The 14423-nt window shown below is 37.3% G+C and overlaps 1 protein-coding gene and 1 pseudogene across 6 annotated transcripts in view; both read right to left on the bottom strand.

Annotated features, from left to right (window-relative positions):
• The window catches only part of TCP11L1 (t-complex 11 like 1), a 32523-nt gene that overhangs the window by 16854 nt on the left and 1246 nt on the right, over positions 1-14423 (bottom strand). For 2 of the 6 annotated variants that reach the window (XM_019639567.1, XM_019639564.1), the window contains exons 2-4: positions 13749-13849; positions 12428-12614; positions 967-1099 (exon numbers count right to left, since the gene is read on the bottom strand). In XM_019639567.1, coding sequence (XP_019495112.1) covers positions 967-1099; positions 12428-12590 — 296 coding nt within the window. In that variant the 5' untranslated portion in view covers positions 12591-12614; positions 13749-13849. Of the gene's footprint in view, positions 1-966; positions 1100-12427; positions 12615-13748; positions 13850-14423 lie in introns of those variants that run through there. The other 4 variants (XM_019639565.1, XM_019639566.1, XM_019639568.1 and 1 more) reach the window with 3 other exon arrangements.
• LOC109381157 (small nuclear ribonucleoprotein E-like) lies at positions 6761-7057 on the bottom strand (annotated as a pseudogene).

Below are 14423 nucleotides of genomic sequence, written 5' to 3'. Positions count from 1 at the left end.
TAAGACATTTATGATTAAGTAGCTTAGGATAGCAATTCAGCATGTATATAGGTTGAAGGACTTCCTAAAAAAATATCCTATTCCCATGTAATATATGAGACAATTGCTTAACTTTAGGTGCCAAACTGTAAAACTTACATTATAACATCTCATTAAAACTAGCCATTATATCATAAGCAAAACAAATAATTCTTCATTAATATGAAAAAGTACTATCTTTGCAGAACATACTATAAGAAATGCCTGGACAGTCATATTTAGAAGTGAGACACACTAGAGCTTGACAACCCGGCATCCATTTCTCCTCCTCTGTTAACAGAATACCAGCATTTTTCACGGCTCTTTTACAGTTATAATGAGCTATGATTTTTCTTTCTTATGAAAATACGTTTTAAAAGGAGCACCTTACAATCAATAGAGTTTTAGATTCAATATGACATGTGCCAAACGCTAGGGATACAGAGAATAATGCATAGTCCTTGTATACAGAGGGTGCCAAAAAAATGTATACACATTTTAAGAAAGGAAAAAAACTGTATTAAAATTGTAATACTCAATATACTGATAACAAAAGATGAACACAAGTCACGTGAATACATTTTTTTGGCACCCCCAATATGCAGCGTTTACAACTTGGTGAAGAACACAAACCATCAACTACAGTACAATGTGATAGTTACAAGAAATGAATGAAACAATATGAGGCACCTAAGACCTGCGAAGTAGGGAGACGCCAACATGAAAGATTTCCACAGGAGATTTCCAGACTTTTTGTTTACATTTTGAAGAATCAGTGGTCCTTTGATCCACTTTCAAACTCTAGTAATTCTTGGTATAGGGATATTTTTTAACAACATACAAAAGGAGAGGTGTATTTGAATATAGTGACATCAAATGAAGAAAACATTTCTAGAACTGGGAAATGACAGCATTCTACTACACAAAATAGCTCAGTAACCACTTTACCTGTCTTCTGGTAATTCAACAGGTTTAATCCGGAAGTCTCCATTTACTACAATTTCATGGGCTAAAACCATGTTAGTGACTCCTCTTGCTGTCTCTAGAAGTTCCTCTACAGTCACAAAACGAGGAGGACTAGCTGTAACAAAAACCCAGCGTAAGAGATTTGCTTCTGTAGATGAGAATTTCTGTTAAAGTAAGGAGAAGGCAGTGGTTCTGGTACCAGCCAATAATTTTGGTTCTGCCTCTACGAACACAGTCTGGCAATTTCAAACAATAAATTTACCGAGTTCATATTCATTTTTTCTTTTAACCTAGAATCCTAAATCATTTACAATATTCAAAACCTGTTGTTGTTGTTTTTCTAAGACTGGTCAATGGAAAATGATTACTGAGACTTAGAAAAAAATTTTAAGTTACAAACTATTAATTTCCCAATACATCGAGGGTTTACTTTCTAATCCCTTTGCCTTCTGTCTATCCTAATTGCCAAAGGGAGACACCAAATTTAAGATTTCCTCTTTTGATCTCATGTACGGTTTACATTTTGCTCCACCATTAACACTGTGCCATGAATGAATCTCCCCAAATTAAAAGATCATTGAAGGGCTGGCCGAGTGGCTCAGTTGGTTAAGAGCTCACTCAAGAGTGTGAGCTCTGAGCCCTAGGGTCACCGGTTCAATTCACGGCCCGAGCTGAGCTGCTGCTGAGCTGCCAACAGGTGGCAGGATGGCTCAGCTGATAAAAAACAAAAACAAACAAAAGAAAAAGATCATTGAGTACTTTAGGTGCCAGTTGCTGTTTAAACAATGCTAAAAATCACTACCCTATACAGGATACAAAGACAGAATACAAGAGTTCTGAAGCTGACCAATGAAGAAATCGGAAGGTGTGTAACACAAGAATTTTGTACAATGCAAGCTCACTGAATCAAAACCTTGAGTCATCTCTGATTCTCCCTTTGCACTGCCCTGATATCCAAGTCCTATAGATTTCATTTCTGTATCAACTGCTGCAATAGCCTTATAACTCGTCTCCATACTTCTCTCTCCTTTGATAAAACTTGAGATTTATCTTCCAGAAAGAAAGTTCTCATGTAAATCTTCCCAGGTGTTCTGAACCAAGAAACGAAGGGTAATTCCTAGTTTTAAAAACTTTATGGTTATTCAACAGTGGGGGTTGTCACTTTGTGAGGGGTGAGAAGGATAACTATTGCATTGTTTTGTACACCAGAAACTAATGATAGTAATAATAATAAAAATGTAAAAAAAAGTCTCTAGTTAAATACATACATTTATATATAAATAAATAAATAAATTATACCTCAATAAAGCTGTTTAAAAAAAAAGTCCATTGGGCTGGCCGAGTGGCTCAGTTGGTTAAGAGTTGGCTTAGGAGAGTGAGCTCTGAGCAACAGTGTCACCAGTTTGCTTCCCACATGGGCCAGTGACACTGTGACTGGGCTGAGCTGTCGCTGAGCTGCCAACAGGTTGCAAGATGGCTCAGCTGGTGTAACAACAAGATTGCCTGTTTGATGGTGGGCTATGGCCACGCGCAACTAAGACTGAATGAACTCGGCACCTTGCACTGAGCTGCCGCCCGGATGGCTCAGTGGATAGAGCATGTGCTCTTAACAACAAGGCTGCTGGTTCGACTCCCACATGGGATGGTGGCTATGCCCACCTGCAGCTAAGATTGAACACAGCACCTTGAGCTAAGAGACCACAAGCTGCCGATGGGCAGCCAGATGGTGACTGGCATCCTCTACAACCAAGACTTAAGAACAACTTGGCTGGTCCCCTTCCTTAATTCCCAACATTGTCCCCCTCCCCCAAATCCCCAATAAAATCTTAAAAAAAAAAAAAGTCCATGACAGCAGTTCTTAGCCAGTAACAAAATCAGGATGGAGAGGGAGGGTGTTTGTGACAACAGAATGCTGCCCCGCCCCCCCAGGGTTTCTGCTTTAGTCAGTCTGGGGTGGGAGAATCTGCATTTCTTACAGTTTCCAGCTGATACCAATTTGCCTAGAAACAATACTTTGAAAAGCACTGGCCTAGAAAATGACAATTTTGTGTCATGGTGATAGGATCTGGTTAAAATTAGATGAATAATGTAACTGGTTTGCATAGGGTTTAATAGTTATAAAATTGTAGGTTAGTGAAAAGTTATTTTCCTTCTTCTTTTACTTTTTTTCTTTTGCTCACCGAAAAAAAAAAAAAGGAACCAAATCTAAGAGCTCATCATATCCTGTCTGGTAAAAATTTTTATTTGGTCACATGAAGGGGAAGTTGGGAAAACGCAATAAAATTATAAGCATTTCCAGAGAATATTAATAAAATAGTAAATAAAAAAATTAAAATGTGCTTCATGAATACTGGAAAAATATAATAAATGTCCAAAATCAAAGCCCAGATACAAATTCTTAGTATTATTAAGGTATCAATTTCTGCCAAATTGATCTATTGATAAAATGCAACCCTGGTTAAAATCCCAGCAAGATTTTTTTTTTAAAACTGCCAAACTGATTCTAAAATTTATGTAAAAATGCACCAGACCCAGAAAAGCCAAAACTGGAAAAGTTTGACACATTTTTGCAACAAAAAACAAAAAAATATGTCATGACTTTTCCGACAACCCAGTACTTTGAAAAAGCAGAATGAAGTTGGAGAAGTCACACTGATTTCAATACCACTATAAATGAGGACGGTGTGTTTTTCGCACGAGGATAAATATATAGATCAATTGAAGAGCAGAGGATCCAGAAATAGACTGATACACACACATATGTAAGTATACATGCGGTTAATAAGATTCATTATTTTATCAAATGGTGCTGGAACAATTAGATATCTACATGTAAAAGAATGACTCCTGACCCTTACCTCACATGAGAAATAAAAACTAACTCAAAATGGACCACAGAGCTAAATATAAGAGCTAAAACTATAAAACTTCCAGGAGATATAACATAAGCAAAATTTCTTGCATAGGATACAAGCTCAAAATATAAAAGGAAAAAACTGATAAGTTGGACTTCATAAAAATTCAAAACTTTTGTTCTGTGACTCTTAAGAAAATGAAAAGGCATGCCACAGATAGGAGAAAATATTTACAAAACATGTATCTGCTAAAGGACTTATATCCAGTATATAAGGAACTCTTACAACTCAATAATAAAAGACAATAGGAAATGGGCAAAAGACATGAACAGACATTTTTCAAAAGTAGGTATACAAATGGCCAGTAGGCTCATGAAAAGATGCTCAACATCATTAATCATCAGTGTGAAATAACAGAAAATATATATGTTGGTCTCTGCCTCCCATTCCTGGCACAAAACTCCTAAAACCCTTGTAATTTCCTAAATTATAAGAATAACTAGGAGCATCTCTTGTTCTAACATCTGGTCTTTGACCTCATCCCTGGCACAGGGCTTCTAAAACCCTTGCAAATTCCTAAGAGACAAGAGTCCTAGCAGCATCTTTCATTCTATTGAGGTGACTCTGAGTGGGCTCCTGGATGGGAGCTGGTCACCAGAAAGGCCAAGCCATGATTAGGAGCTTGGAATTTCCAGCCCATCCCTCAGAGGGGGAGAGGGGCTAGAAACGGAGTAAATAACTGATCATACCCTCCACAGGTGCCAATAGTATGGGGTTTGGAGAGCTTCCAGATTGGCCAACACATCCATGCCAGAGGGTAACACACCCCAGCTCCATGGGGACAAAGCTCCTGAGACTGGGATCCTCCCAGATTTCACCCTATATATCTCTTCATCTCGCTGTTCATCTGTATCCTTCATCATATACTTTAATAAACTGGTAAATGTTAAGTAAATGCTTCCCTGAGTTCTGTGGGATGCTCAAGCAAAGTAATTGAATCCAAAGGAGTTGTTGGAACCCTCAATCTGTAGGTGGTTGGTCAGAAGCACAGGTGGTAATCTGGGCTTGCAGCTGGCACCTAAAGGGGGTGGGGACAGCCTTGTGGGACTGAGCCCTTAACCTGTGAGATCTGATGCTATCTCCAGGCAGACAGTGTCAGAATTTAGTTGAATTGTAGGACACCCAGCTGCTGTCACAAAGAATTGCATATATTTGGTGACCAGAAGTTAAGTACTCTGTGAGACTAGTAAAGGAGACACACAGGAATAAAACACAGAAGGAAGGACTGGATTTTTCCCCACACCGGTAGAAAACTGTAGGTTTATTCTTTTAAAATCAGGGAAATGCAAATTAAAACCACACTGAGACAGCATTATACACCTACGAGGATGGCCAAAATTAAAAAAACTGATCATACTAAGTATTGGCATAGATGTGAAACATCTGGAATTTTCATACATAAGCAGTAGGAATGCAAAATGGTAATAATCGCTTTGGAAAATAGTCTCTTGGTTTCTTAGAAAGTAAACCATACGCTTACCATATGATCCAGCAACCCCACTCCTAGGTCTTTACCCAAGAAAACTGGAAACATATGGTCATGAGGAGACTTGTACTCAAATGTTAATAGCAGCTTTATTCATAACAGTCAAAACCTAGAACTATCCAAATGCCTATCAACTGCAGAATGGATAAACAAATTGTAGTCTAACAATACAATGGGTTACTGCTCAGCAGTAAAAAAGGAACAAACTGCTGATACTTGCAAAAATATGGATGAATCTTAAAAGCACTATCCCAAGTGAACGAGTCAGATATAAAAGACTATCTACAGTACAATTCCATTTACATGAAATTATAAAATGGGCAAAATTATAGAGACAGAAAGCAGATCAGTGGTTGCCAAGGGATGGTGGAGGAGGGGGATTCACTGCCAAGGGAAAGAGAGTTTTAGGGGTTGATGGAAATGTCCTAGTAGCTCATGATCGTGGACACAGTGATAACTGTAAATGTCTTTGTCAAAACTTGTCAAACTGCACACGCAAAACTGGTGAATTTTATTTTATATAAATTATACCTCAATAAAGTTAAAAACTGTAAGGCACTCAGTAGGTATTTACTGTATGTATACTGATTATTAAATTTCTTCAAGATAGTTATTTGTTACCATTTATCAGAAAATGGAACCTCTACTGTGGTTTATCAATATCAAGCATCAGGAGCTATTAAACTCCATCGAGTTCTTATCCCGTGAAAAGAAATTCAGAGACTGTCACCAGGGCTTCCAAGTTTTGTTTTAACCTTGATTTTGCAAAAATCTTCAAATGTGTGGTCATCTTAAATTTATGAAAATAACAGAAACACACCAAGTTCTCTCAGGCATTTGGGTAATGATAAAAAGGCTGTTTTTTTTCATGACCAGATGCTGCCTGGTTATGAAATGCAATAGACAGAGAAAAGCAGGAAGAAAATCAGCTTCCTCTAGCAGCGGTTCTCAACCTGTGGGTCGCGACCCCTTTGGGGGTCGAACGACCATTTCACAGGGGTCGCCTAAGACCATCGGAAAACAAAAAGATAGTTACATTATGATTCATAACAGTAGCAAAATTAGTTATAGAGTAGCAACGAAAATAATTTTATGGTTGAGGGTCACCACAACATGAGGAACTGTATTAAGGGGTCGTGGCATTAGGAAGGTTAAGAACCGCTGCTCTAGATTGTTGAGTGTGACCTTGAACAAGTCATTTAAATCTTTCAGGGTCATTGCTTCTTTTTTGTTTCTTTGTTTCTTTTTTAATAAAAACAATTCGATAACATTGTCATCTGGTAATAACGTAAGAGTAATCAAAGCAATATGAATAAACGTTTAAGAACTATACTCCCAACAGAGGACACCTTAAAAACACAAACTGTATTGCCTTCTCAACAATTTCTCACTTCATTAGTCATTTCTAGTTGGAGACACTTTGAAGCAGAGTAATATTATCTCCTTTTAGCGTGATCCAACCCAGCTGTTTTCTTGACTGTTTCAGAATGAATCTCTCCTGCATCATCTAATACGAGATTATATACTCATCAAAACCAATGATACAGCCCTCTATCCGCATATTCACTTGCTCATAAAGCTACACCGAATCCGAGATCTATTTTGCAAGTATGAGGTTGATGGGCTGCACCATCACCTTCTGCACTTTTCGGCATTGGCTATGGGACGCCATGGCGGAAGCTGACCAAGACCACACTAACCCGCACACTACCTCAGAAAGCTACTCCCATTGTTTCTCAACATGCAAAATGAAAACAACAAGATTGAAGGATGTTCCATGAAAGATGAGACTCTTCTAAATTCTAGGCAAGTGTGTTTGGGGCATACCTGGGACAAAACAGCTTGTACCAAGTGCTGAGAATATCAGACAACCAGGAAGAAGAAAGTTTTCAGGAGCTGTCCAAGTTAAACTACTTAAAATCAGACTTAATAATGGAGGGTACCTGCTCAAGAAAGATAGAAGCTACAATTCTAAGATATGATCAGGATATGTTATAGATTTACATACACAGGAATTATTCATTTCATACTAATTATAGGGTTGTGGGCTGACTTTTGTTTGGACAATATGGCTTCATCTCAACTTGTGAACAGAACCTGAATTGTCTGTCATTAGAGCCATGAAATATTGGCTCTGGGAAGGTTACATGTATTTTACCCTGGAATTTATTTTACTATGAGATATAGAACTAAAGCTGTTGCTAAATTCTGTTATAGATTTGTGTACTGATGGCCTATTAGAGAAACTGAAAACCACATTAAGTTATAAACATGCTCATTAGGAGGCTGATAAACAGATTTTAAAATAAAGTGAATGTCTAACTTAGAATGGTCACTCTCTACCTTTCTTTTCTCAGATGTTCTAGGATCTGAGAAATCTACACACTCTAAAGAGATGCTTCTATTCATACAAGTAGGTGGACATTTATGGAGGGCAGATGGCAAATGTCACCGAAACAGCTACTATAGAGTATAGTGAACCGAGGGTAAAGCTTATCCACAGAACTTATCACACTGTGTGGAAATTGCTTACTTTGTCTTCCTCACTAGGCTGCAAGCTCCATGAGGACAGAGACCTTGTGTGTCTGGTTCACAGCTGGATGCCTAATATACAGTATGCACTCAATAAACACTAACTGGCTGATTGAATATAGAGACACCATAATTCAAAGTCTAGTCATGCATTTTAGAAATGTAAGAACTCAGTGTCATCCATTTATCTAAGGATGACTGGGGTCTACTAATTAACCTTACAAGTACCTGACTGAATAAACCAAAATGCTAAATGGGAACTATTAGCTAGAATAACAATTGATGTTTCATATCTGAATATGGTATCGTTTACTCATCAACTAGGTCATTAAACACTAGAGCAGAAGGTGCTTTGTGAGCAGAGAATTAAAGTACATGGAAGTAGAAGATCTTATAGGAATTAAAGTTACAGTGGACTGATCCTTGGCCTAAAGATCTCTGCGTTTAAACAACAGATCATATTTTACTTTTTATTTATTTTTTATTTTTAAAAATTTATTTTTTGAGGTAACAATGGTTTATAATATTATCATTTGACATCTGTATATACTTCATCCTGCTCACCACCAAAAGTCTAGTTTTCATCTGTCACCATACAATTGATCCCTTTACCTGTTTCACTCTCTCTCCACCCTGATCTGTTGTCTGCCTCTATGAGTTTGTTTTTGCTTTTTGTGTGCTCATTTGTTTTGGTTTGGTTTTGTATTCCACATATAAGTAAACCCATACAGTATCTTTTTCTGTCTGACATATTTTATTTAGCATAATATCTTCAAGGTCCATCCATGTTGTCACAAATGGCAGGATTTCACCTTTTTTATGGCTGAATAGAATTCCATTGTGGGTGTCAATGGATGCTTAGGTTGTTTCCATATCTTGCCTATTGTAAATAATGCTGCAATGAACATGGGGGTGCAATAAATAACAGGTCATCTCTCAGAATCAAATCACCACTTCAGATCAGTGCCGGCAAAGTCTTATAAGCCAGCCATTTTTGCTTTTTCAATACTCTATATTAGTTACTAAAAGTTCTTTACCCAAATTCCAACATGTGTGTGGGGGTGAGGGTTTTATCCCCATACCACTAAGCAATTCTCAAACACCAGGTGGGTGTCCTATAATTCAACTCGATTCTGACACTATCTACCTGGAGATAGCATCAAATTCCACAGGTTAAGGGCTCAGACCTACAAGACTGCCACACCCCTTCAGACAACATCAAAAGTCCATGTTGTTACCTCTGCTTCTGGCAGAATGGCTATCGATCGGAAGTTTCAACATCCCCCTCCTTGGGTTCAATTAATTTGCTAGAGCAGCTCACAGAACTCAGAGAAACATTTTACTTACTAGATTACTGGTTTATTATAAAAGAATATAACTCAGGAACAACCAGATGGAAGAGATGCATAGAGCAAGGTATGGAGAAAGGGCACGGAGCTTCCATGCTCTCTGTCAGCACGCCACTCTCCCAGTACCTCCATGTATTCATGCTCTGAGGCCCATCCGTTTGGGTTTTTATGGAGGCTTCATTACATAGGCATGATTGATTAAATCACTGGCCATTGGAGACTGATGGAACCTCCAGCCCTTTCCCCTCCCTGGAGGTGGATTGGTGGGGTGGGCAGGACTGAAAGTTCCAATCCTCTAATCACATGGTTAGGTTCCCTGGCAACAGCTCCCATCCTTAGGTTCCCTCGATGCTTTCCAAAAGTTACCTCACTAACAAAGGACACCTTTATAGTTCTCAACACTTAGGAAATTCCAATGGTTTTAGGAGCTCTGTGCCAGAAATGGGACGAAGACCAAATATATGTTTCTTATCATAAAGCACAATATCACAGTTATCGATGGCAATTCTACCCTCAAAATATTACTATTATAATTTGCAAGGCTAAAGCCTATCTTTTTACTATTTACATTTTATTTATTTATTTATTTATTTAATGCAAAAAATATTTATTAAATAGAATGAAATGGGACCTAAAATTTTCTGAACAGAAACATTAATTACAGGATTATTTATCAGAGACAACTGAATATCTAACAATAAGGAATTTATAGACTAAACTGTGATACATCCATGTGATGAAATACCTTGCAACCATTAAAATGATATTTACAAAGACTTTTAATGATAAAAGGTTGAATAAATATATAGTAAAAAAACAATACATACTGATTCTGTGCTGAAAAGGGGAACCTGAAATGTGCTCCATTTATATAAAAAGCAATGATATGGAAACAACAAAGCATTGTTCTCTGGGAAAAATAAACATGAATAGAAAAATCATACACACATGATCATACAAGCATGATCTCAGCTTTGTAAAAAAGAAATAAATTCACAGAATGAGGGCCACAAAGGAATAACCCAACATGTCAACAGTAGTTATCACTTAGGGAAGAAATTACAGTTGAATATAAATTTCTTTATCATGCATTCATTTTTATAATCAGAAAAAATAGTCTTTTAAAATATTTCCATGAGTTTTCTAGAGACACCTAATTCAACCATACATAATACAATTTGAATCTTCTGAACTTCATGTTAATACAATTCACGTGGACTTAAGATGCTCAGCAAGGCAATAGCCAAGTTGTTAAATATAAATTAGCACTTGGGTAAGTGGTTTCGAATTTGATAGCTATAAACTGAACAGTTAGAAGTATTTAATATCCACTGTATCCTTGAAATTATTTTTTAAAACCTCTTACATTTTAATTTGTAGAATTCCAGATGTGATTTTAGAGTTCCTTTAAACTCATCAGCTATACATTTACACAGTTTTGGAGAAATATCTGCAGTTAATTTCATATTTTGTGAATTCTTATCTATGCTCCCTGAGGGCAGTGATGCCTTCTGACCTGACCCCCAGATTCTGGGGTCTTAGCTTTATCATTGTGGCCCGTAGCCCTGTATCTACCTATTACCACAAGCAGAAAGGGCAAGAAAGCCAGAAAGAACATTTTAGGGCATTGATTTTAAACTTCATTTTGGTATGAACCCCTATGAGAATTTAATGAAAGCTTCCATGACCTTCTTCCTAGAAAAATGCATATACACACAAATGTTGATATACTTTTTTGGCTGTTCCTGGATCCCCTAACACTTTATCATGGGTCCCAGGATAAATTTTCTTGCCTTAAGGGCATAACTGTGTACAATTTCAGCTAATGTAGTCCAGCTTGGCATTCATTGGGAGTCATGCCATTAGACTGACAGGGTGCCAAAGGTAAGGCCATCAATCAAAGAATGACTGAAGTGTTCTTATAGCAAACATTTAGTGGACTCTGTTTTATTGTGGGAAGGTCCTCCTTTATCAGCAACTGTAGGTGATAAAACTATCACATTAGCCAGCTACATCCACAGTACAGCAATCAGTCCTGGTATCTTTAGATGGAACAGATGATATGTTGGTAGCATCAACAACTAATGTATTATAGCAGTAATAACAGTGGTACTAAGAACTAATGTTTATTGAGCATTTATTATGTTCTATGCTTTACGTGAATTCATGTAATCTTTAAAACCACCCCAAGAGGTAATTATTATTTTCCTTATTTAAAAAAGGAGATAACAGAAGCTTTCTAACTATACATCTTGGAGACAAGGCCTAACACATATATGATAGATTGTTATTAATGGCATGTTCCCCTGAACACAATTTGACCTAGTAGTGTATTTATCAAAATCTATGTGATAATAAACCATAATAAAACGGACTCCACCATTATTTGTTGTAAGAACACTATGCTGACTAATACATTTCCTGGGGAGGGCTTTGATGGTTTTAAAAGAAGCACACCTCAAACCCAAAAATGTTTGTACTTCTTCCAAATATGAAGAATTACTGATCATCTACACTTTAAAGAGATAACATCAGCACTAACATTCTTAGACTATGAGACTCTCTTAAAACTTTCAGTTTTGGACTCACTTCAGAAAACTTAAGCATTCTTCATAAAAGACATGCGTTGGGGCAACTGCTGGAAATTTGTGGGGAAACTGCCATCCCTGCTCCCTGCCAGGGATCTGAATTGAAGTGGCTTCATCATACACTTTCAGCAAACTGAATGCCCTCAACCTCGTGGGAACTAAGCCCCCAGGCAGTGAAGTCAGGGTGTGGTGCACTTACATTCAAAACCCCCCTGTTTTTAACTTGCACAAGCACATTCCTGGCTGGAACCTGCCTCAGACTTTTCAAACACTCTTTTAACTAAAGCTGCAATTTGTACTCCACCCTCCTATTTCTCATAGCACTTCAGAGAAATTGGAATGTCACTGAGGCTGGAGGAAACAGAAACGTTCTGGAAATTATTCTAAAACTTTAATTTCTCAGGCAATTGAAAATCCTCAAGTAACTAGAAACTGTTGCTATTCTTAAATGCTAATTATTGGTAATGTTATAATTATTGGAACCTAGCTCAAGGATATATGTACAAATAAGTCTAATAAAAATATCATCTAAAAATAATAACATTGCTTCTAAGCAAAGGCAATTTTGCTTACAGTGAGGTCTTTGCAGTCTTTGGGTGCTAGGAGAGCCCGACTTTATTTTTTTCTGTAAAGCTTCATCAGAACCTTCTACAGCATCTTCAAGGCCTTGCTCAGAATCACCTGATTTTGATTTTTCTGCATCATTTATATTGGACTTGTCAAGATTTTCAGACATTCTCAATTAACTGTATTCAGTTTCCTAGGAAAGAAAAAAAAAAATGAACCAAAATATTCTAGCTCTGTCAGTAACTAGCAGTATGACTCTGGGCAAATTATTTAATCTCTTTGGGTTTCAGTTTTCTCATCTATAAAATAAATGGGCTTGTTAAAATCTTATCCAGCTATAATATTCCACTCAATGATTAAACAGATACCTGTAAAATGACACTTGCAATTTATCAACGTTATGAACCTATACATCAGATAGAAAGTAACAAGTATGAATACTTTTGTCCCACTCCTGAGTACCAACTCACAAGAACACAGGGCCTTAAATTGTTCAAAGAAAACACTATAAATTGCCTGCCTCTATTTTAATCAAAGAGTGATTCAGTTCTTAAATTCTTTACTTTCATTCCTGAGAGCTGATAGGAAAACTCTTTGGGAATAATGCTTTTAATTAAGCTTCCAAGTGTACATACTGGACTGAGAAGTTGGTTCCCTGATCCTATTATATGAATGATACCTGCGGATGACAGAAGGTAGAGTCTTATGAAGCATGCAAGAAAAATGCGTGTGGCAAATACTTTTATTAACTCCTTACCAGTCAGCAGGAAAAGATGGTGAGTAAAGCAGGAAGTTTCAAATAACCATAAATATGTGGTTGGGTGGGGTTATTCACTTTTTCACTTGCTGATTAGAATAGGAAAAACACTTAACATATTGGTTTGGGCCAGTTAATAAAGATCTGGAGTAGTAACCTCTTATTTACTGTAAAAGTTTTTGCCAAGTTGTGGTTTATTTTCCCCCTAGTTTTAGAGTTCTCTGTTCCTAAAGTGTTTTCAATTAAGGGAGACGAAAGACAATGTTTCTGCATTTACACTACAGAAAATAATTAGCATTTGTACTATTAGCACTTTAAGATCACAAAACAAGTTCATAAACACTAATTAGACTTAATTACACACCTGGAAGATAATAAAAGGATCAAAAGAAATGTCGACTGCTTTCAGGAGGTTTGGCAGACTCTCTTCTACACATTAGAGAAGAATCACTTGATGTCATTACCTGAAATTTCAGGTACCTCCATTAAAGAGAATGAAGTTACTGGAATTGACATTTTCAGGCCTGTATTTATTAATATGAAAGTTGCTTTAATGCAGATCCCCTTTACCTTCCAACAGCCCACTCCAGACACGCATCTCCTCTCTGTCATAAATCCTATCTGGCTCTGGGAATGCTCCAAGATCCAAAAGGTAACATTACCAGCATATTCTATGAGAAAGGACAAACAAAAACACTTCTAATTTTATCCTCTTCACCTAATGGGCATGAGCTCAGAAAGGATGAAGTCACTCATTCTGTGCAGTGAAGAGGAAAGGCAGGATTTCCAGGTCTCTAACACTCAGCGAAGTAAACTAACCCATCCTTTATGACCGGCTCAAAGTCCAAGCTCCTTCTCCCAGGACACTTTCCCAACCTCACCAGTACTTGTACCTTTCTCTGGACTCCTGTAGGAGTGGTTACTAGACATCTGGCATTCACCATTGCCTTGAACCCAATTCAAAATATGCTTAAATAGGAACAGAAAGATGAAAAGGCATGGTCTAGAGGGGGAGGCAAGACATGCTTATAAGAAACACAGTGAAATTTAAGCCTTAATGGCATTATGAGATCACTACAGGAAAACAGCAGAGGGAGAAACTAATTCTCCCTGGAAGGAGGTTGGGATAACCTTCCCAGAAAAGGTGACACGAGCTGGTCTTTTTTAAAAAGATAGGGTTTCACTTAATTAAAAAATGTCTGGAGGGGGAGAGGAAGTGAAAAGGGGAGCATTTTACTCAAAGAG

Source organism: Hipposideros armiger, unplaced genomic scaffold, assembly GCF_001890085.2.
Source record: "Hipposideros armiger isolate ML-2016 unplaced genomic scaffold, ASM189008v1 scaffold_44, whole genome shotgun sequence".
In the NCBI taxonomy this organism is placed as follows: domain Eukaryota; kingdom Metazoa; phylum Chordata; class Mammalia; order Chiroptera; family Hipposideridae; genus Hipposideros; species Hipposideros armiger.
The sequence above is the reverse complement of the archived record's forward strand: the minus strand, read 5'-3'. Positions and strand labels throughout refer to the sequence as shown.